The 23,048-nt window shown below is 45.9% G+C and overlaps 1 protein-coding gene across 11 annotated transcripts in view; it reads left to right on the top strand.

Annotated features, from left to right (window-relative positions):
- Positions 1–23,048, top strand: part of LOC115477180 — a 122,833-nt gene that overhangs the window by 32,033 nt on the left and 67,752 nt on the right. For 7 of the 11 annotated variants that reach the window (XM_030213841.1, XM_030213848.1, XM_030213843.1 and 4 more), the window contains 2 exons: positions 5,943–5,993; positions 22,325–22,378. In XM_030213841.1, coding sequence (XP_030069701.1) covers positions 5,943–5,993; positions 22,325–22,378 — 105 coding nt within the window. Of the gene's footprint in view, positions 1–5,942; positions 5,994–22,324; positions 22,383–23,048 lie in introns of all 11 variants that reach the window. The other 4 variants (XM_030213845.1, XM_030213850.1, XM_030213844.1 and 1 more) reach the window with 1 other exon arrangement.

Here is a 23,048-nt window from a genome sequence, read left to right on the forward strand (position 1 = left end):
ACATAAGGGTTCCCTCAAGCCCCGGACAATAGAGAAGTGGTGAGTGAATGTCTTCTTTCCCACAGTCAAGGGAAGGCCACATATTCCGTCAAGCGGCTTGGAGCCTTGTCCCCGTACCTGTACCGAAGTAGAGGAACATCTGCTGAAGGGAAGTTGTACAGACTTACGAATATGGCTGTACAACGAGTCACTGATGTACGAGAGATCACTAGTGAACAGTAAAGTAGCTTGAAGCAATTGGGTGTTAGCCACTTGAACTGGTATGGTGAATTCATCACCTTTCTGGGTGATGATAGTCACCTTGCAAGGATGAGCAAAATCAGGACCAGAGATAGGAGGTGATTTTTCAAGTAATGCTGGAGACACAGTATCTGTTAAGTCATCCGTCTTGGCTGAGTCCTGTGAAACAATCTCTAGTTGGTCCGCTTGTTGCACCAGCTCTTCATGCTTCTGACCCCCTTCTGGTGCCTCTGTCAACGGAGGCTCCCGCATGGGCGGATCCGCGGAACACCGGAGATCAGTCCGCAGGGGAGTGTCCTGTAGCTCCACAGAGTTGGCATCACCGACTGTACGCCAGTATCTCCCTCGCACATATTTAAGGGGTCGAGTGACTTTAGACCAGATCGTTTCCTCATCATAATCCAAAACAGGCCGAAATCTCTTCAAAAGGTCATTTCCAATCAGAAATTCTTCACCCTCGCTGGTAGTGATGATGGCTGGGTGCCTGACGGTCATCTGTCCAAGCTGTAAAGATAGCCAAACCTGTCCCACAGTTCCAATACTTTGATTGCCATAGGCCACCAGTGACAAGTCGCTCGGTGTGACATGCAGCACATCCTGACCCCCCCCCTAGAGATGCCTCTAGTTTCTGAAACAGGCCCTGGGTGACCAAAGTCACCTCTGATGCCGTATCCAGGAGACCTTCACAGGAAAGTACTTGTTGAATTAACAACTCCACGGTATATCTGTAACCTTTAGATATAAGCTTACCTAGAAAATACCTGACTTCCTGGGATGAGTCTTTTGAAAGAGGCCCTTCCTGGTTCGAGGGCTGCGACGCGGCATGGTTCCCTGGGGACTCCTCACTGAAGGACGACAACGCATCCACGTGGACCGTGGGGACGCTTGCGGTAACAGGTGTCGTGGCCACGTCTAGTCATGCTTGTTCTTCCTCCGAAGAGGATGGCTGTTCCACCTCAACAGATTTAACACTCAGCCCCGGAGGGGTCGGCGGTCTAGAAGACTGGTCCTTCTGCTTCTGGAATTTGACCTTTTTATGAGATGGAGGTGTCTTAGGTACATTGCTAGACTCCGCGATTGAACATCTGGCCATCAATTGGTCCAGCTGAGCTTGCATAGCACGGATCTTCTCTGCATTCCACTTCTTCTGATTAAACCGCTTCTTTTTAGGTTGTTGCTGTCCCTCCTGCGCAATAGGAGGCGCTGCATCCCGCGGCAGGGCCTGAGAGCCCGGCGGCGTAGTTGGTCTCGGCGCTTTGTTTTCCAGAGAAAGCGTGGAAGTGACCGCACAAACAGCGGGTGGTATCACCCTGTTGCGACTCTTGGATGCCGGTTTCGGAGTCTCTGCGATTGGCTTGGCGCGGCAGATTTCAAAAATTCCTTCAGCCTGCTTTAGAAGGCTGGAATAGGGTTCTGCGTTTTTTCCTGCCAAGGGAATCTTTATCGGATCAGGCAGACCCTGTATAAAAAGTTCCCTGAAATCACCAAATTCAAGATCTTTAGAATCAGGTGGCACCCCCCCCTTGGTAAAATGCACGCTTCAAGCGATGGGCCCACTCCCGCGGACTCTCCTCCGGATTACAACTAATAGTATACGCTGCACGCTTAGCTTCAAGAGAGTTGGCAAAGAGACCGTAGCGCTTCGCTAAGGCTTGCTCCACTGACCGTAAATCGGGGTTATCGGACATGATCAAATCTAGAACTTCATGGCACTCGGTACTAAAGGTCCATTTGAGGAGGGCTCTGATGTCATCCTCAGAAGAGACGTGCATGGTCTGCAGGAGTTCATGCACTGCCTTAAGATGGGTTTCTATGGATACCGAGGCAGACGCTTTAAAAGGCGCTATTACGGTGCGTAGCATCTTTATAATATATGCTTGCCTCTCCATAGACATTCCTTTCTTGGGTTCCGGCTTGAAATGCCGCTGATCACTACCAGGTGTAGAGAACCTCGGGGCAGGTGTATTGCTAAAACTGGGTGGATCTGCCGAAGGCTGAAACCCTGAGCTAGGCACCTGACCAAGTGAGCTGATGATTTCAGCAGGCAGTCCCTGGACCCGTGCCCCCAGTGGGTGTGTCACTGTCTCGGGTCTGCTGCTTAGGTCACCAGCCACTATGGGGCTGGATTGTACAGAGGGGCGGGAAAGAGCCGAAGCCATGCCCCCAATGGGTGTGTTTAACTCGGGTCCCTCCCGGCTCACGTAACGGTTCATTTCGGGAGCTGGGCTTGGGTGACCCGCAGCAAAACTGTCGGGGAACTCTAAGGTATACGGTACTTCTTCCTGCGCCATGTGCGTAAGCTCTTGCTGCATTGTGGAAATCTTTACAGTGCACTCATCTAATGCTTTAGACAATGAATCTCTGTCCTTCACTGTACATTGTAATTGCAGTGAGACTGTCTCCTGCTTCTCTTTTAACTCAGCCAACTCTAGCTTGGCCGCGTGCCAATCTTGAAACACAGACACAGATTCTTCTTGAGTGGTCACTAGCTCCCTGCGCAACTCACTCTGAACACCTTCTGAGACCTGTTTTAGCTCCCGATTTAATGTCTGCAACTTATCTGTTTCCCTAATCTGGTTGTGTAATGCATCAGTCAAACGAGAAAATTTCTCTTGCAACGAATCAAAAGACACGAGGTACTGGGCAATTTCTTGCTTTAATGTGTAATTAAGTGCTTCACAATCAGTTAGGTCACACTGCAAAGTTTTACACTTATCATCCAGTGTCTGGCACTCCGTACAAATCTCTTCAGAGGAGTCAGGTGGGGCGGGGCTTACATTGGTCCCTGCTAAAGCAGATTTGGCAGTGTCTAAATCAACTCGTAATGCAGCTAACTCACTGTCTCGCTCCTGGACAGTTTCCCTAGTCTGGGACAAATCTAACTGCAACTCCGCTATGCGATCTGTTAGAGGTGCAGATACCTCTCTTATCTCATTCATCAAAGAGTCTTTAACTGCCAAAAGAGACACGCCCAGTTCACAAAGCATCCATTGTGACAAATGCTGTTTCTCTTTTATAATTGTATTTAAAACCGTAGCATATGCTTCTGAGCTATTCGGTGAACTGCTACTAAATAAAGCACGTACAGACTCTACTGTAGGAGGTGTTGGTTTCGTCTTACTATGAGAGAGTGGCAGTAATATTTTCAGCACGCCCTTCTCCTGTTCACTTAGGAGCATTTCAGGCAATGTGCCAACCATGCCGGTCGCCATGTTAAAGACTAAACACACCCTGTTTTCCTTCCTTACAGAATTAGAGAAACCGTTTTTTCTCTTTTGGAGCTCAGAGTAATAAATCTGTCAACCAATTACAGCAATAAAACACAGCTGTATAAACAAAGGTCTGCCGTCAGCTAGGGTAAATCTGCAGTTCGTGCAAAAAGAAACAGAGGGTTAAACCAGCTTTCTGAAAAGACCCAGAAAAGTTTTAACTTCTGCTATTCTTGCACCAACCATCCCGGACGAGAGCCCAATTTGTAGGTGGTTATAGATAAATTTTGTAAGAGGCCAATTCCTACCTATGTACTCGCTTATGTCTAGGGGGCGTGGCCTCTGCCCAACCTTAGCTGCATGGAAAATAACGGACAGACCAATGGAATATATTAGTTTATTTATACAGCGTTATATACAAAAATATAGAAAACTCTTATCAGCTTATAGCATCAGCAATTCCTGATTGCATGTACAATGATACCAAAATATAGAGAATAACTACGATTATCCTATGGGCTAAAATCTGTAATGACAGATAAACACAATACCGAGATCCTAATGATTACCACACAAATCTTATACTAGGCTAACAGCAACTAGAGATCATAAATCCTGACGTCACACATCTGAGGGGTCCGAGCACAGACTAATTATCTAACCCAGCCTGAAGGAAGTAAACTATGATCTCACCGTCCCGGTCACCAGATCAGATTCCTTCCGATACCTCAGCCGAATGTCTCAGCGAGGTCCCACAAGCTCAGGTGATGCACTTGTCTTGATCAGCCACAGATGATACAGACTCAGTATAGATCCTGTAGACAGCTGTAATCTGGGGAAAAGCTTTGCCAGGTATTATCAGTAAGTCTCTCAGGTAAATCAGGTGCTTGCAGAAATGCAAGTGTTCTCCTCTTCTTTTCTTCTGTTCGGTTCTTCAGCAACTAACTTCTTCTGTTCCCGCTTCTCAGACCAATCAGTTTTCTGGGAGCCAATCAGAAATAATCCCACCATGTACTCCCAGCATCTGTATGAAGCTTCCTTTGTCCGTCTTATTTCGTAAGCTCTCTCTCTCACTCTCTCTCCCTCAGGGACATGCATTCTCCCCCGATACAGAGTGACCTTGGAGGTGGTGCAGGCTTCAGTAAATCTATTACAAGCTGAAATGCTGACTTCTGCACAGTTGGTAGTCAGACATATAGGTGAAAGGTTGCAGCGTCCATTTTGGCTGTAAAGGTGCTCTCATGTGCACCCCGGGTGGGTGAGATCACAGCAAATACTCCTACAAACTCTGATCCTCGTGGTTTAAGGACAGACTACAATTGTTCATCCTTCAGAACTGACATCAAAGACAAGCTTTGGACATCACTGCTAAGTTTCCATTGTTTGTCTGCTTTCTGATATAGTATCTGTACTCCCTAGTCCATTTTTCCCTATAGCATTTCTATTAATTCAATGGCTCTCTGTAGTTCTTTTCCTACTGTTGTAATTGCTTTTGCTATCCTGACTTATATATCTGTCTATATATACTGTGTCCTGTGTTTTGACTTAAATTTATCATGTAAGCACTTTGTAAGATAGTATATCAAATGGATACTCTAAACTGTATAGTCAGGTTTTATACAATTTTGTAATCATCTAAGACCAGCATTTGAGTTCAACCATAAATTCAGAATTTGAGAGAGTGAATAAGTAAATTTATTGTCCCCCCCACTCCCCCCGATAGCTACATGAAAATGTTTGGGCACTATAATTGCAAGCAAATGTTTACATTTTCAATCTTTTTTTTTTTTTTTTTTTTTCTAAATACCAGAAAAAAACTTGCTCATGTTTGAGTCGCATATTCATTAAGGCCAGTGGGACTATGATAGAGGGAAGATATACTTGAAGATTTAGAGAGGAGGATAACAAGATCAGTTACCACTGCAGGGATAATCATTTACGGTGTTGGTGCATAATAAAAGTTTTGCAAGGAAGAGTCTTCTGACTTTCTAAGAAAATATCCGAAGTGCCCTACTTTGAGATCAAAGGTCCATCTAGCTCAGAGTTCTGTCTGATCTAAGCACCAGATGGTTAGAGGAACTGCTTAAGAAATAGGACATGCATAGTTCTTTATCAGACCTTTCCAGATTTTAGCCCTTATGGTTTAGGGACATGCCATCATGAGTTTTATTGCATGAATCATCTTGCAAATAAGGAGAAAAAGTGGAAAAGATAAAATCTCTATATTGGTATTTCTGTTGCAATAGTAATGGTCCAATGATCTTCCATTGTGAGACGGAATTAGAGATGAGTGACTTTACCCAATAAATTCCAAAAAGTGAACTATTACTAGATGAACTTGACTATTCTTTTTTTTTTTCATTATTTCAGTGGTTATAAGATGCCTAGAAAAGCCATAAAAATGATACAAACTAATTACTGCTTAGTTGGTCTATAAAAGAAAGAGAAAGTAATTTGGACTTGCATTTGATATTTTACTTTTTCTTTAAACAGAAGTGTAAAGTAGACTCCAGCACTGACTCTGAATCTGACATCAATACTGAGGTAATTTCTGCATCTTTCTTTTAACAGTTTGAAATGTGGCATTCACACAGTCCTTGCAAGAAACAATGTTGACAAGTGTTTTGTTTGTAATTCTTAATTTTGAAAAATGTCTTGTGGTACGATTTGGCTATAATTACTTTAGCTGGCTAAAATACAGCAATGAGAGGGTGGGCAATTCTACATAATGCAGAGGGCCAGATTACTTACAATGGACTTTATTTAAATTTGGCTACCCTGTCTGGATAATGCGGTAAGCAAACTAAGTATATTTAAATTATCTGCTGTTGTCCTACATTTGAGTTGAAAGCTGGACTTAACAATTTATTTGACTACCAAGAGAAGTAAGTATTCAAGACCTAGGGCCCTGTTTACTAAGCCACGCTGTAGGTGCGCTAACATTTTTATATGGGTGTCTCTAGCGTTAGCGCACACTAATTTTTAGCATTCAATAAAAACACTAGCGCACCTTAGTGAACAGGGCCCTTAGTTTAATGGACAGGATGAAGCGTCACTCTGTGGTAAAAGGCAGGATAAAGTGGCCATACCATTGATGACATCCGTCTGCTTCCAGGATGAAGATGGGCTCTTCTAAAGCCCAGAATATTCTGAGAAGCTATACTGGGTAGGAGTGTGAATTCCCTTTAGTCTGCTGATACAAAGTTTTTAGGCAATACCCTTTATGTTAAGTCCACTTTAGGGACAAACTGAGATTTTCTTACTGACCCTTCCATAAGGTTGTTCATTATGTACTTATTTTTGCTGGAAAGCATATCAAGTCCTTGTATTAGTGCAAACTTTTGTTGTGTGTTTGGCTTTGTGCAAAAATCCTGTTAAAGTCCTTAAGTAGTAGTCCCACAGGAAAAGAAAAAAAAAAGGCTATCTCCTAATATATTAATCACTTTGCATACACAATATTTTTGTATCTAACTACTGCTATAATTTTAAAGAGCTAATTTAGATTTAACGTGTGGTGATAAGTGTGTGGGTCCATGAAAATGGGAAACCAAGAAGCTGCAGCTGGCTGTTTAATGTGAATGGACTTGCAGGGTCTTGTGCAAACACTTGTACCAAATACTATTTTTGTGATGTCCAATAAACATGACACACAACTTTTTACGTTGTTATACAGTGTGGTGTAATATGACAGTCTCTAGAGCACACATCTTTTATTAGCACAACTATTGCATTATTAATTGAACATTAATATTTAGACAAAAAATGTTAAGCTTTAAACAGTAGCCTTGTTTTTGTTCTCACATTGCTTTGATGTAAGGGTTGACAACTATAATATAACCTGTGAACGATGGCTTTCACAGGAAAATATCTAAATACAAGAACTGCTTAAAAGTTTCTAGCATCTGCAAGGTAATGTGGCCAGTAATGCTTTAAGTAGATTCTATCCATCCTTGTTGCTGATGTTACCCACCTTGTTATGGCATACAGGCCACAGCCTACAGATGAAACCAGCCAATTGTTCTAACATAGTGTGAAACTCTGCAGGACTTACAGTGGCAGTACAGTGTTTCTCAAGTATATGCCTAACCACATGATGACTTATCCTGTAGCAAGGCCTGAAACATTAAAGCAAAGCAAACAGAATTAAAATAAGTGCACACAAAACTTAAACAGGGGTCTAACAAGCATTAAAAAAAAAAATCAGAAGCCTTCCATCCTGCTTCCAAGAAAATAAACATGCCACTTCCTAACCTATCGGATGTTGAAAGTTTGGATCAGGGCATTAGTCTGTGACATGCCTACCTTGCACTTGGTGCATCTGATGTGTACTCTTGGGTGCGGCCCCAACAGCAATTTTTGCTGCTGCAACTGCAGAAACTTCAACAAACAAACCTATGTCCTGGTGTTGCCTTAAGCTTTGCATATACCCATGAGCTGGGGGGTGGGGGTGGGGAGAGGCCATGAGCTACTCAGATTAGCTCCTGTGCTTCACTTGTACTACATGAGACCTGTCATATCTACAAGAAATCTGGGCATTTCCTTCACAGTACCTGATGTTTGTTTTCAGACAGTGAAGAAAACCAGTCACTCCTATACCAGGACAGGAATGAGCAATATGAAGACACAGATAATACAGTGCAGAAGCTTCAATGTACAGGGCTATACCTGGATCTTTCTTCTGTAGACTCTAGAGAGAACCCCACAATGGGGAACACTACCTATTCTGTATTCCTTTAGAAACTTTCAAAGGCACTGCCTCTGGGCATTCCAGAGGTTTCACATGAAAGGCAGGATTTCAAGGGTTGGTTGTGCTGTTTTGGTACATAAGATCTACAACGTTGGCACACCCTTTTCCTCTCCAGCAACATTCAAGCACCAGGACTTCAAGGACATAGTGCAGTTAGCACTCAGTTGTGAAAGTCTCAAATCCCATGCCAGTTGGAGGCAGCTCTCAAAAGAGCGTAGTAACATTGTAGATGATGGCAGATAGAAATGTATGGTCCATCCAATCTGCCCAACAAGATAAACTCATTGTATGAGTTTACTTTATATGTATACCTGACCTTGCCATTTGTAGGGCACAGACTGTAGAAGTCTGCCCAGCACTAGCTTTGCTTCCCAATTACCGGTGTTGCCACTCAGACGGACAACTCATCTGGTTGAACTGTCCTTATCTCCGTATGGTTGATAAAGAACACCTGCTCATCTCTGTGACCGAGAGAAATATGATGAATATCTTAAAACTTTTATCAACTAGTCTCTATACTGTTCCCCTCTCCCTAGTTTTAAAACTTGAACTTTGTACTATAGTATTAAGAGAGCCTCTAGCAAGCACAGCAGGACCTACTTTAGTTTTCAATCCCGCCCATCCCAGCCTCTAGCAGGCACAGCAGGAGTTAGTTTAGTCTTCAGTCCCGCTCACCCCTAGCACAACTCTTCATTTATAGTCGGTTATTCTAAATCTTCTGTTCAGTGTATGGCAGCAGTCAAAAAAGCAAACAGGTTGCTAGGACTTATTAGGAAAGGGATGGTGAATAAGACTTAAAATACTATGCTTTTGTTTTGCTTCATGGTGTGACCTCACCTTGAATATTGCATTCACTTCTCTTTGCCGTATCGCAAAGATATAGCGGAATTAAAAAAGGCTCATAGAAGAGTGACCAAAATGATAAAGGGGATGGAACAGAACGCCTCTCGTATGAGGAAAGGCTAAAGAAGTTGAGGCTCTTCAGCTTGGAAAAGAGATGGATGAGGGAGATATGACTGAAGTCTACAAACAAGATGTGATTGAGGTGTAGAACGAGTAGAAGTAAATCAAATTTTTTTTACTCATTCCAAAAGTACTAGGGGACACTAGAAAGTTACATGGAAATACTTTTAAAACAAATAGGGAATATTTTTTCTCCGAGGACAAGCAGGCTGCTTGTTCTCACTGATGGGTGACGTCCTCGGCAGCCCCTCCAATCGGAATCTTCCTAGCAAAGTCCTTTGCTAGCTCTCGCGCGCCCGCGCACACCGCGCATGCGCGGCCGTCTTCCTGCCCGAAACCGGCTCGAGCCGGCCAGTCTTCTTTCGTCCGCACTCGGTACGGCTGTGTTTTTTGCCGTGTTGAGCCCCGGAGAGTCGACCTCGCGCGTCCGTTATTTAATCGACGTGTTTTTTCTTCGGAAAAGTTTTCTTTCGTTCGGAAAGTGTTCCGGAAACCCCCTTGGGTTTCGTTTGCCCCTTCCCGTATTTCCAGTTTTTGCCCCGGTAAGGTTTCTTTCGTTGTCGGGGTAGGCCTCTTTTCGGCCTCGGTCGAGATTTTTCTCCCTTAAAGTTTTGGTGCTCCAAATTCGTCATTTCGGATTTTGACTTCGCCGGCGTGATTTTTCCGCCCATGACATCGAAGCCTTCCAGCGGCTTCAAGAAGTGCACCCAGTGCGCCCGGGTAATCTTGCTCACTGATAGGCACTCTTCGTGTCTTCAGTGTCTGGGGGCCGAGCACCGTCCCCAGAACTGTAGTCTGTGTTCCCTCTTACAAAGGCGGACTCAAGTAGCGAGATTGGCCCAGTGGAATGTTTTGTTCTCGGGCTCTTCGTCGGCATCGGCACCGGGGTCATCGTGTGCATCGACGTCATCAGCGTCCAGACCTTCTTCCTTGGCTGCCAGTGCATCGAGTGCATCGAGGCATCGGCCCTCTGCATCGGCGCCGAGACATCGGATAGCTGCATCGACGTTGGTGGTACCGGGACCTCGTCTCCTGATGTCGTCGGACGGTGGTGCATCGAGTGGAGTGCAGGTGAGGGCTGTCCATTCCCCTGCTGGTGGCGGTGAGCCCTCGGGTGGGTCTCCTCCTACCCTGAGGGCTCCTGCGGTACAGCCCCCCCGAGACCGACCTCCTTCGGCCTCGGCCCCGAGGAAGCGACGGATGGATTCTATGTCCTCCTCGTCGGTGCCGGGGAGCTCCGGTGACATGCTTCGGAAGAAGTCGAAGAAGCATCGACACCGGTCTCCTCCCCGCGTCGGCACCGAGAGCTCTGGGTCGCCGAGGGAGTCGGCACCCAGCAGGCATCGGCACCGAGAGGACCGCTCACCCTCTGTTCAGGAGGTGTCGATGCGCTCCACTCTGGACATCCCGGAACAGCCTCCACGCCCGGAACAGGTTCTGACGTCGACGCCTGCATCGACCTCCATGCCTTTCTCTGCAGCCGCTCTGAACGAGAGCCTCCGGGCCGTTCTCCCAGAGATTCTGGGAGAGCTGTTGCGCCCTACCCCTCCGGTACCGGCGGTGCTTGCGCCTCCGGTACCGTCGAGCGTGGCGCCGGCTGGCCCATCGCCCGGGGTGAGGTCCCCGACGTCGGTACCGCGTGCGGTGCCGACTGCGGCCACCTCCCAGGAGGGCTCCCCGACTACGTCGGCGGAGGGAGCTTCGCCGATGCGGGCGAGGGAGTCTACCTCTCGACGCCCCCATCGTGGACGTGGCTCCACGGAGTCGAGCCGGGCACGGTTGCAGACGCAGGTCCGTGAACTTGTGTCTGACACCGAGGGTGAGGCCTCGTGGGAGGAAGAAGAAGACCCCAGATATTTCTCTGACGAGGAGTCTGAGGGTCTACCTTCTGATCTCACTCCCTCTCCTGAAAGACAGCTTTCTCCTCCCGAGAGTCTGTCTTTTGCTTCCTTTGTCCGGGAGATGTCTACGGCCATCCCCTTCCTGGTGGTTGTGGAGGACGAGCCCAGGGCTGAAATGTTTGAGCTCCTGGACTATCCTTCTCCACCTAAGGAAGCGTCCACTGTTCCCCTGCACCATGTCCTCAAAAAGACATCGCTGGCGAACTGGACCAAGCCTTTAACTAATCCCCACATCCCCAAGAAGATCGAGTCCCAGTACCGGATCCATGGGGACCCAGAGCTGATGCGCACTCAGTTGCCTCACGACTCTGGAGTTGTGGATCTGGCCCTAAAGAAGGCTAAGAGTTCTAGGGAGCATGCTTCGGCGCCCCCGGGCAAAGACTCTAGAACCTTAGACTCCTTTGGGAGGAAGGCCTACCATTCCTCTATGCTCGTGGCCAAAATTCAGTCTTACCAGCTCTACACGAGCATACACATGCGGAACAATGTGCGACAGTTGGCGGGCTTGGTTGATGCTCTTCCCCCTGAGCAAGCCAAGCCTTTTCAGGAGGTGGTCAGGCAGCTGAAGGCGTGCAGAAAATTCCTGGCCAGAGGAGTTTATGACACTTTTGATGTTGCGTCCAGGGCCGCTGCTCAAGGTGTGGTGATGCGCAGGCTCTCATGGCTGCATGCCGCCGACCTGGAGAATAGAATCCAGCAGCGGATTGCGGACTCGCCTTGCCGTGCGGACAACATTTTTGGAGAAAAAGTCGAGCAGGTGGTAGAGTCTCTCCACCAGCGGGACACCGCATTCGACAAGTTCTCCCGCCGGCAGCCTTCAGCTTCTACCTCTACAGGTAGACGATTTTTCGGGGGAAGGAAGACTGTTCCCTATACTTCTGGTAAGCGTAGGTACAATCCTCCTTCCCGACAGCCTGCGGCCCAGGCTAAGCCCCAGCGCGCTCGCTCTCGTCAGCAGCGTGCGCCTCAGCAAGGCCCCGCGGCTCCCCAGCAAAAGCAAGGGGCGAGCTTTTGACTGGCTCCAGCAGAGCATAGCCGACATCCAAGTGTCAGTGTCGGGCGACCTGCCAGTCGGAGGGAGGTTGAAAGCTTTTCACCAAAGGTGGCCTCTCATAACCTCCGATCAGTGGGTTCTGCAAATAGTCCGGCAAGGATACACCCTCAATTTGGCTTCCAAACCTCCAAATTGTCCACCGGGAGCTCAGTCCTACAGCTTCCAGCACAAGCAGGTACTTGCAGAGGAACTCTCCGCCCTTCTCAGCGCCACTGCGGTCGAGCCCGTGCCATCCGGGCAAGAAGGGCTGGGATTCTATTCCAGGTACTTCCTTGTGGAAAAGAAAACAGGGGGGATGCGTCCCATCCTAGACCTAAGGGCCCTGAACAAATATCTCGTAAAAGAAAAGTTCAGGATGCTTTCCCTGGGCACTCTTCTCCCCATGATTCAGCAGAACGATTGGCTATGCTCTCTGGACTTGAAGGATGCCTACACTCACATCCCGATACTGCCAGCTCACAGGCAGTATCTGCGATTTCAGTTGGGCACACGCCACTTCCAGTACTGTGTGCTACCCTTTGGGCTCGCCTCTGCGCCCAGGGTGTTCACAAAGTGCCTAGCTGTGGTAGCAGCGGCGCTTCGCAGGCTGGGGGTGCATGTGTTCCCATATCTCGACGATTGGCTGGTGAAGAACACATCCGAGGCAGGAGCCCTGCAGTCCATGCAGATGACTATTCGCCTCCTGGAGCTACTGGGGTTTGTGATAAATTATCCAAAGTCCCATCTTCTCCCAGTGCAGAAGCTCGAATTCATAGGAGCTCTGCTGGATTCTCGGACGGCTCGCGCCTATCTCCCAGAGGCGAGGGCCAACAACTTGTTGTCCCTCGTCTCGCGGGTGCGAACGTCCCAGCAGATCACAGCTCGGCAGATGTTGAGATTGCTGGGCCACATGGCCTCCACAGTTCATGTGACTCCCATGGCCCGTCTTCACATGAGATCTGCTCAATGGACCCTAGCCTCCCAGTGGTTTCAGGCTGCTGGGGGTCTAGAAGACGTGATCCACCTGTCCACGAGTTTTCTCGAATCCCTGTATTGGTGGACAATCTGGTCCAATTTGACTCTGGGACGTCCTTTCCAAATTCCTCAGCCACAAAAAGTGCTGACAACGGATGCGTCTCTCCTGGGGTGGGGAGCTCATGTCGATGGGCTTCACACCCAAGGAAGCTGGTCCCTCCAGGAACGCGGTCTACAGATCAATCTCCTGGAGTTGCGAGCGATCTGGAATGCCCTGAAGGCTTTCAGAGATCGGCTGTCCCACCAAATTATCCAAATTCAGACAGACAACCAGGTTGCCATGTACTATGTCAACAAGCAGGGGGGCACCGGATCTCGCCCCCTGTGTCAGGAAGCCGTCAGCATGTGGCTCTGGGCTCGCCGTCAAGGCATGGTGCTCCAAGCCACATATCTGGCAGGCGTAAACAACAGTCTGGCCGACAGGTTGAGCAGGATTATGCAACCTCATGAGTGGTCGCTCAATTCCCGAGTGGTGCGCCAGATCTTCCAAGCGTGGGGCACCCCCTTGGTGGATCTCTTCGCATCTCGAGTGAACCACAAAGTCCCTCAGTTCTGTTCCAGGCTTCAGGCCAACGGCAGACTGGCATCGGATGCCTTCCTCCTGGATTGGGGGGAAGGCCTGCTGTATGCTTATCCTCCCATTCCTCTGGTGGGGAAGACTTTGTTGAAACTCAAACAAGACCGAGGCACCATGATTCTGATTGCTCCTTTTTGGCCGCGTCAGATCTGGTTCCCTCTTCTTCTGGAGTTATCCTCCGAAGAACCGTGGAGATTGGAGTGTTTTCCGACCCTCATCACGCAGAACGAAGGGGCTCTTCTGCATCCCAACCTCCAGTCTCTGGCTCTCACGGCCTGGATGTTGAGGGCGTAGACTTTGCCTCTTTGGGTCTGTCAGAGGGTGTCTCCCGTATCTTGCTTGCTTCCAGGAAAGATTCCACTAAGAGGAGTTACTTCTTCCATTGGAGGAGGTTTGCCGTCTGGTGTGACAGCAAGGCCCTAGATCCTCGCTCTTGTCCTACACAGACCCTGCTTGAATACCTTCTGCACTTGTCTGAGTCTGGTCTCAAGACCAACTCTGTAAGAGTTCACCTTAGTGCAATCAGTGCATACCATTACCGTGTGGAAGGTAAGCCGATCTCAGGACAGCCTTTAGTTGTTCGCTTAATGAGAGGTTTGCTTTTGTCAAAGCCCCCTGTCAAGCCTCCTACAGTGTCATGGGATCTCAATGTCGTTCTCACCCAGCTGATGAAACCTCCTTTTGAGCCACTGAACTCCTGCCATCTGAAGTACTTGACCTGGAAGGTCATTTTCTTGGTGGCAGTTACTTCAGCTCGTAGAGTCAGTGAGCTTCAGGCCCTGGTAGCCCAGGCCCCTTACACCAAATTTCATCATAACAGAGTAGTCCTCCGCACTCACCCTAAGTTCCTGCCAAAGGTTGTGTCGGAGTTCCATCTGAACCAGTCAATTGTCTTGCCAACTTTCTTTCCCCGTCCTCATTCCTGCCCTGCTGAACGTCAGCTGCACACATTGGACTGCAAGAGAGCATTGGCCTTCTACCTGGAGCGGACACAGCCCCACAGACAGTCCGCCCAATTGTTTGTTTCTTTTGATCCCAACAAGAGGGGAGTGGCTGTAGGGAAACGCACCATATCCAATTGGCTAGCAGATTGCATTTCCTTCACTTACGCCCAGGCTGGCCTGGCTCTTGAGGGTCATGTCACGGCTCATAATGTTAGAGCCATGGCTGCGTCGGTAGCCCACTTGAAGTCAGCCACCATGGAGGAAATTTGCAAAGCTGCGACGTGGTCATCTGTCCACACATTCACATCTCATTACTGCCTGCAGCAGGATACCCGACGCGACAGTCGGTTCGGGCAGTCAGTTCTTCAGAACCTGTTTGGGCTTTAGGATCCAACTCCACCCCCCGAGGGCCCTGTTTGTTCTGTTCCAGGCTGCACTCTCAGTTAGTTGGTAAATTTTTTAGGTCAATCTCAGTTATGTCCTCGCCGTTGCGAGGCCCAATTGACCTTGGTTGTTGTTTTGAGTGAGCCTGGGGGCTAGGGATACCCCATCAGTGAGAACAAGCAGCCTGCTTGTCCTCGGAGAAAGCGAATGCTACATACCTGTAGAAGGTATTCTCCAAGGACAGCAGGCTGATTGTTCTCACAAACCCGCCCGCCTCCCCTTTGGAGTTGTGTCTTCCCTTGAAGTGTATTGTCTTGCTACATACTGGACTGGCCGGCTCGAGCCGGTTTCGGGCGGGAAGACGGCCGCGCATGCGCGGTGCGCGCGGGCGCGCGAGAGCTAGCAAAGGACTTTGCTAGGAAGATTCCGATTGGAGGGGCTGCCGAGGACGTCACCCATCAGTGAGAACAATCAGCCTGCTGTCCTCGGAGAATACCTTCTACAGGTATGTAGCATTCGCTTTCACTTCTAGAATAGTTAAGCACTGGATCTCTTTGTTGGAGGAAGTGGTAATAGCAGTTAGTGTATCTGGGTTTAAAAAAAGGTTTGGACAAATTCCTGGAGGAAAAGTCCATAGTCTGCTATTGAGACAAGACATGGGGAAGCAGCTGCTTGCCCCAGGTTTAGTAGCATGGAATATTGCTGCTAATTGGGTTTCTGCCAGGTATTTGTGACCTGGCTTGGTCACTGTTTGAAAAACAGGATACCGGGCTAGATGGACAATTGGTCTGACCCAGTATGGCTACTACTCTTATGAATTAGTCAACCTTTGTGGATTACAAACTGGCTAAAAGACTGGACATGGACTAGGACTGAATGATTAATTCTCCACTTAGAAAAGAGTCACTAGTGGAGTCCCCCAAGGGGTTTGTATTTGGTCTGTGCTATTTAACATATTAAATGTCTTTGAGATAGGAGTGATGAATGAGATGATAAGATTAAAAGAGCTAAATGTGAGGACTTGCAGAAGGATCTTGTGCAACTAAGAGACAAGCAGGTGAAATTTATATAGTTATATTTAGCTGGCAAAAAAACGCTACCGCAACAGCTCCTGTTGCTGCGGCTCAATGTGTAGCTTCATAAATACAGCTCTTTTCATATTGCAAATGATGCAGTGCACTGCCGATCTACCAAGCTTCCTTTCCTGTCTTCAACAAGAACGCCTTGTTTCACAATCTTTTGCTGCTTATGAAGCTACACATTGAGCCACGGAGTGGTTGAGATAGCAGGGTTTTTGCCAACTAAATATAATTTCTCCTTTTTGGGCATGCCTGCTGACTTTTCCAAATTTGAATTTGAACTGGGAGTTATTTGATAAAGCAGCTTCACTTCCCGTAGCTTGTGCTAGCTTAAAATCAAGGTGGTTTTTTTTTTTTTTTTTAATCAATGTTTTTTTTCTCTCAATGGGAGTTTTTTTTTCCATTGTCCCCCCCCCCCCCCCCCCCTGTAATAGTGAAACTGATGATAGAAATGGACTCCTGATGGAGTAGAGGGTTATATTCAGTAAAAATTCCCCAACTAGGAGGCTTAAGGTTCTTTTGTTAAACTCGTTGTGTACACATCACCGAGACTGATTGGTTGCATAGAACAAACTAATTATTTACAGCATTGTCAGCAGTGATAGTTTTTATGTCCCATTTTTTGAGTTTGTATTAATCAGGTCTTTTAAACCATAAGATTTTTGTTTTACTTGGGTTCTATTTTAATTTATTAGAATAAACCCAACTCTGAATCCTATTAATCCCAGACATATCGGGCAGGTCCATGCGGGCTATGTGTGTGAGGGGGGGGGTGGTAGTGGTGAGATGTATACCTGGAAGCTTTTATATGAAGTCCATAGCAGTGCCCCACTGGGTGGCCAGTGTACTAAGATTGCTGGCTCCTACATCCCAATGGCTTGATTTTGTGCATTTTTCACTTAGACTTTTTTTTCCCAAAAGTGGACCAAAAAGATGAATGCACAGAGCACAAAAACATCTTGCTTATGGCCATTTTTGGGAAAAGAAAAGACGTTTTGCTGTTCCAAAAATGGCTATCGGGCTCATTTTCAAAAGAGAAGGACGTCCATTTTCGACATAAAACGGAAGATGGACGTCCAAATCGGTATAATCAAAACCCGATTTTGGATGCCTCAGCTGCAGTCTGTCGCAAGGACGTCCAGATTTCAAGGGGGCGTGTCGGAGGTGTAGCGAAGGCGGAACTTGGGCATGCCTAACACTTGGATGTCTTTGACCCATAATCGAAAAAAGCAAGGACGTCCCTGACGAACATTTGGACGTTTTCACCCGGACGTGTTTTTTTTTTTTAATGAATAAGGCACAAAAAGGTGCCCAAAATGACCAGATGACCACTGGACGGAATCGGGGATGACCTTCCGTTACTCCCCCAGTGGTCACTAACCCCTCCCACCCTAAAAAAAAACTTTAAAAATATTTCGTGCCAGTCTCAGATGTCATACTCAGGTCCATGACAGCACATGCAGGTCCCTGGAGCAGTTTTAGTGGGTACTGCAGTGCACTTCAGGCAGGTGGACCCAGGCCCATAACCCCCTACCTGTTATGTTTGTGGAGGAAACAGCGAGCTCTCCAAAACCCACCACAAACCCACTGCACCCATATATAGGTGCCCTCTTCACCCATAAGGGCTACGGTAGTGGTGTACAGTTGTGGGTAGTGGGTTTTGGGGGGGCTGAGCACACAAGGTAAGGGAGCTATGTTCCTGGGAGCAATTTATGAAGTCCACTGCAGTGCCCAGTTGGTGTCCTGGCATGTCAGGGGACCAGTGCATTACAAATGCTGGCTCCTCCCACGTCCAAATGGCTTGCATTTGGACGTTTTTGACATGGACATCTTTGGTTTCGAAAATCGCTGAAAGTCAGAAATGTCCAAATGCAAGGACGTCCAAATCTAGGGACATCCAAATTTAAGGATTTGGATGTCTGACAGTATTTTCAAAACGAAAGATTGACATCTTCTTTTGAAAATATGGTTTTCCCTGCCCCTTAATTTTGCCGTTTTGCAAAGACATCCAAATCACAACTTGAATGTTTCTTTCGAAAATGCCCCTCTAGATCTCCTATTCGGATTTGGGATGTTTCCAAAGTCTGACTTGGACATCATATCGAAAATTCTCCTCTTAATCTCTCCCTTAATTGTAGCCCTTCATTTATGCATTATATTCTCTCTTCGCTGAGTCTAATTTCTATAAATTAACTTATGTGCAAAGCATTGCATTAAAAACAGGAACATCATCCTAGTCATGCAAGGTTCAAGGCCATGCAATCAACAAAGAACAACAAGAAACAGAGTGCTGAAGGAGGTGATCAATACAAGCAACGAGAGCCACCAGAGAAAAAATCCACTCTCTGCTCAGACAAACTATTTCACAGAAACAGTTTGATCATGAAGTCTTGTTGATGATTGCAGAAGATATGATGCCACTTGCAACAGTTGCACGAAGTTGCTTTAGAAAGTGTCTTGCCATCATTGATTGCCTGCTGTCCAACTTCCAAGTAGATGCAATCTAATATGAAGCTTAAATGAATTGCGACATTCACAGGAACTTGCTTATTACAGAATTACAACAGGTGGAATATGTTTCTGTAACATCAGATCTGTGGGGCAGCCACAAGTGCAGTTTTCTTGGAATGATAAGCAAGGAGACACTATTGCACCATTCCCATATTGTGGTTGTTTGAAGGTTCAAACATTCCCACACTAGGGAGAAGATTGCTCAAACAATGGCTGAACTATTCAAGGAATTCAATATAACTAAGATCTGCTGTGTTACTGTCAATGCAGCAAATATTATAAAAGCCTTGCATCTTGTGAACAACATTTGCGCTGGTGGCAATGAAGTGAATGATAGTTCATACTCAACAGAGGCCAAAAGCCAGTCGCTTTCCAACATGCAGATGTTGATGAAGAGGTGGCTAGTCTAACATTCCTCAATCCAACCAGGTGGGTTTCAGATTACTTAGCCATCAGTCAAATGTTTACAATTGGAGTGGAGAAGATATGAGAATATCAACAAAAATAGGAGTAAGACTGATACTGAGATGGTGTTCCTAAGGAACTGTCAGCATCACAAAACCATTGTCGGCTGCAACTGATATTCTGAAACTGACTGCTATGTTGGGCATGTAATCCCCACAATAATGGGAATTCAGTCAAAATTACAGGGATTGGATGATAACATGGATAAAACAATGCAGCCACTAATGATGGCTCTGACAAAGGAATTGCTTCAAGGTTTGGTCCAGTATTTGAAGATGACTACCATTATTGCAATGATGCTTGTTCCAAAGCTGAAAATGGCATAAGAAGACGCAGCTGCTCATTTGTTCTGTGGCTGTAACAGATACTGAAGTCAGTTAGTAGCATAGTGGAATTAGAAAAGGTACAGAGAAGGACAATGAAAATGATAAAGGGGGTGGGAGGACTTCCCTATGAGGAAAGGTTAAAGCGGCTAGGGCTCTTCAGTTTGTAGAAGTGATGGTTGAGGGGAGATGTGATAGAGGTCTCTAAAGTACTGAGTGGAGTGGAATAGGTAGACGTGAATCGCTTGTTTACTCTTTCCAAAAATACTAGGACTAGAAGGCATGCAATGAAGCTACTAAGTAGTTGTGGCGAAACAGTGGATTTTCAAGCCTGTGAATTGTAAATGTTTTTATGAAGTATATTTCTCTTGATTGGCCAACAGCATTTATTTTGTGCGTTAAAGCTGTTGCAGAGAGAGCTGTTTTCCAGTTTGTTTGTGGAAAGGCAATCTGCAGTACCATTGACCAGATACTTTCAAAGTTGTTGCTCTGGGTTCTGATTGGTTCTGGAGTTCAAATCTAGCTAGAAGGTACTGGATTTTCCCCAGTCTGCTATGGAGAGCAGAGGGTGAAAATCTCTGATCTGAGACCCTGTTCAAGATTTGTTAGTAGTTAATTTCCTGAAACTCCTCAGGTGCTACCCGGATAGTAACTAAGTGTTTAGACAGTTTTAATATTGATCCTTATTCAGTTACCTGTTATTGCTTGCTGTTCTTTTTTTTAACTTTTCAAGTGTTCACTGTTCTACTGTGATAATAAACCTGTTAGTTCATTAGCTCTATTGTCCTGGACTGACTAAGAATCCTGGTGGTTTGTGTATTGGATCTGTGGGTGCTTTCTAGGAACTATGGGACCCCCTAAGAGTGTGGCCCCAGTGTCCTAGAAATCACTGGGGAATAACTTGAAAGTGGGAGATTTGCCCAGAGGCAAGTGGGACCTAGTCAGTGTGAGGAGGGTGCTAGTATAGAGCATGTACCCAGGTGTAGGTGGGCCTGAGCAGTGCAGGGGACAGACCCTCCAGGTGGCTGCAGGGTTAACCCCAGGTGTGTGCTAGGCATTCTGTGACAGTAGTGAATTTAAGTCAAACCAGCGAGTATGTAACTAAACTGTGGAATTGCCAGAGAATGTGGTTAAAAGCAGCTTAGCAGGGTTTAAAAAAGGATTGGATACTTTTTCCTAAAAGAAGTTCCATAAGCCATTATTAAAGATGGAGTTGGAAAACTCCATTGCTTTATTTATAGGATAAGCAGCATAAAATCTGTTTTACTGTTCTGTGACCTGGATTGGCCACTGTTACAAACAGGATACTGGGCTTGATGGACCATTGGTCTGTCCCAGTATGGCAACACTTATATTCTTATGTTCTTAGAGGGTACTGGTAAAAGAAATAAAATATAATCTGCATAAGAGAACAATAATTCACAAGTATTCAAGCAAATGCTTCCTAAGTAACAATTACAGTACCGGAGACAAAGGCGAGCCCTGGGGAACTCCGCAACCTGGGGACCAGTATTTAGAAAAGATTTTATTCTGTAGAACACAGTAGAATGTAATTGGTAGGTGTTTTGTAATCTGATGACTGTATTTTTTTTTTTCAGTCTTGGTAGAGACTGTTAAAAATTGCCAGTACCAACTATATTTGAAGTTTTCATTGTGGGATACTGGGAAAAAATTTCAATTAGCAATAATAATGTTTTAAATAATTGACTACACTTGTTGACCTTTAGAGGCAGACATTGAGCTTTAGTGGTCTGTTGTTGGCCCTTAATTTTCAATAGGTGTACGTAACTGGGGCTTAGTTCTGTGTTCTTTCATTTTTGAAAAATGGAAATGTATTCCATAATTACAGGCTAGATCTCGGATTCTTTTAAGCAGTCTGTTAATCACTGAAGTGCAAAGAAAATCTTATGGGTTTTTGTTCTTTGACTAATTCATACACATGTTTGGTGAGTATTTGTGGCGTTGAGGAATCATTAATTTGTGCTTTTCTTTCCATGTTTTCTTTAATGTGTATTTTCAATGGATTTGTAGGTCTGTTGCCAAGCTAATGAAATTGGGAATAAGTTATCAAAAATGTTTGTTATAATATATATACGTCAAATTAAGATAACTTACAGGTGCAATATTTGCTGCAAAGCAATTTAGTTAGTACTTGAAAGAATGGGAGATAATGAGTTGCCTGTGGCAGAAGCAGGGCTTTGGTCATCCAGGTCTGCTACTTAGACCACTTCTTTTCATCTTTTTTTTTTTTCCTTTTACCTAGCTGTTTTCCATCTTTTACTTTGTATCTCTGGTGTAGTTGTAATTATGGCTAGGATCTGGCAACATGAGCCTTCATTCAAAAGTATATGTGGATTTTGCCCCTATTTCCATCCCCTCCCCCCAGTATTCTGCAAATTAATATCTAGTCTGTCCATTTCATCAACAATCCTGAACCAAAGTTTCTTCTAGAACCTTGTGTTCATGAGCCCCGAATCAAACCACTCAGTGACCCTAACTGCCTATCCCTTCTCTCCCTTACTCCAAGAGCTGTGAACGCTGCCTTTGCATCATTCTCGGCTAACTCAAGGAGTGGAAGAGACAACTCAAGAATTGTTGGAGACCTTTCTATATGGCAATGCATAGCACTGCCACTTGGCCACCGGGCAATGCCTTTCTATATGGAAACCCTGTATTTTGTTTTAACTGTTTTTGTTTTTTTGTATCCATAACTTTTTTTTTGAGAAACAAATTATACAGTCATAAACAGCAACACAATCCACCATTCATCAAAAAATGATTCCCTCCCCCACCAAAACAAACCTCCAACCCCCTTCACTGTCTTCCATCCTCCCCACAACAACAAAATTCTTCGGAGAAATGCAGAAGTCACACACTGGTCTAACATTTTGTTTTTATTCATCTTTTGAATAGGGTTTTACAAGTATGACAACTCAAGAGAAGAAATCGGGTGACTTGAGCCTTCAAGTAGGTTTGTGCATTTATGAATTTTACTGTCACAAGGTAGAATTTATTTTTATTTTTAACTAAAGACTGGGTAAGAGTTATATCTGCTGGGGCTATTTGCCTCCGAAGAGGAAGTTGTATATACTGGTCTCTTGACCTGCCACTTGTACTCGGGTGCTGAAAAAAAGTCAGGTTATTTTCCATGGGCAAACAGGATGAGCCACTCACAGAATGGTGATGCCATCCAACAGTTCAGATGAGCTCTCCTAGTGCTCAGAAAAGCATAGAAGCATGAGGCATATGGCATGGCTTACAGTTGGGTCTCCACAGATATATTTATAAACATCTTGTAAACACCCCTTCTAGGAGAGAAAGCTGCTTTGGTGATAAGGGCAAAGAGACTGTAAATGTTTCAAAGATCAGTGCACTGTCTTCAGGTCTGAATTACAAATCATTGACCTGAAAGTCACATGGGTCACAGTTCCACAACCCTTATAATCAGTCGCAATGCCTCGGTCAGCAATTCTACCATACGTTGTACCATTCTTGTTAACCAGCAAGACCACATCTGAGGGAACAAAAGCAGCAGAAACAATAGTCTGTCTTGGCTAATAAAACCACACCTACTTTTTATCACAACACACTGGGAGGGATGCTTGATGTCATTTTGCCAGTTTGGGCCAAAGTAACT

The sequence above is a fragment of the Microcaecilia unicolor genome, chromosome 9 (genome assembly GCF_901765095.1).
Source record: "Microcaecilia unicolor chromosome 9, aMicUni1.1, whole genome shotgun sequence".
Taxonomy (NCBI): Eukaryota; Metazoa; Chordata; class Amphibia; order Gymnophiona; family Siphonopidae; genus Microcaecilia; species Microcaecilia unicolor.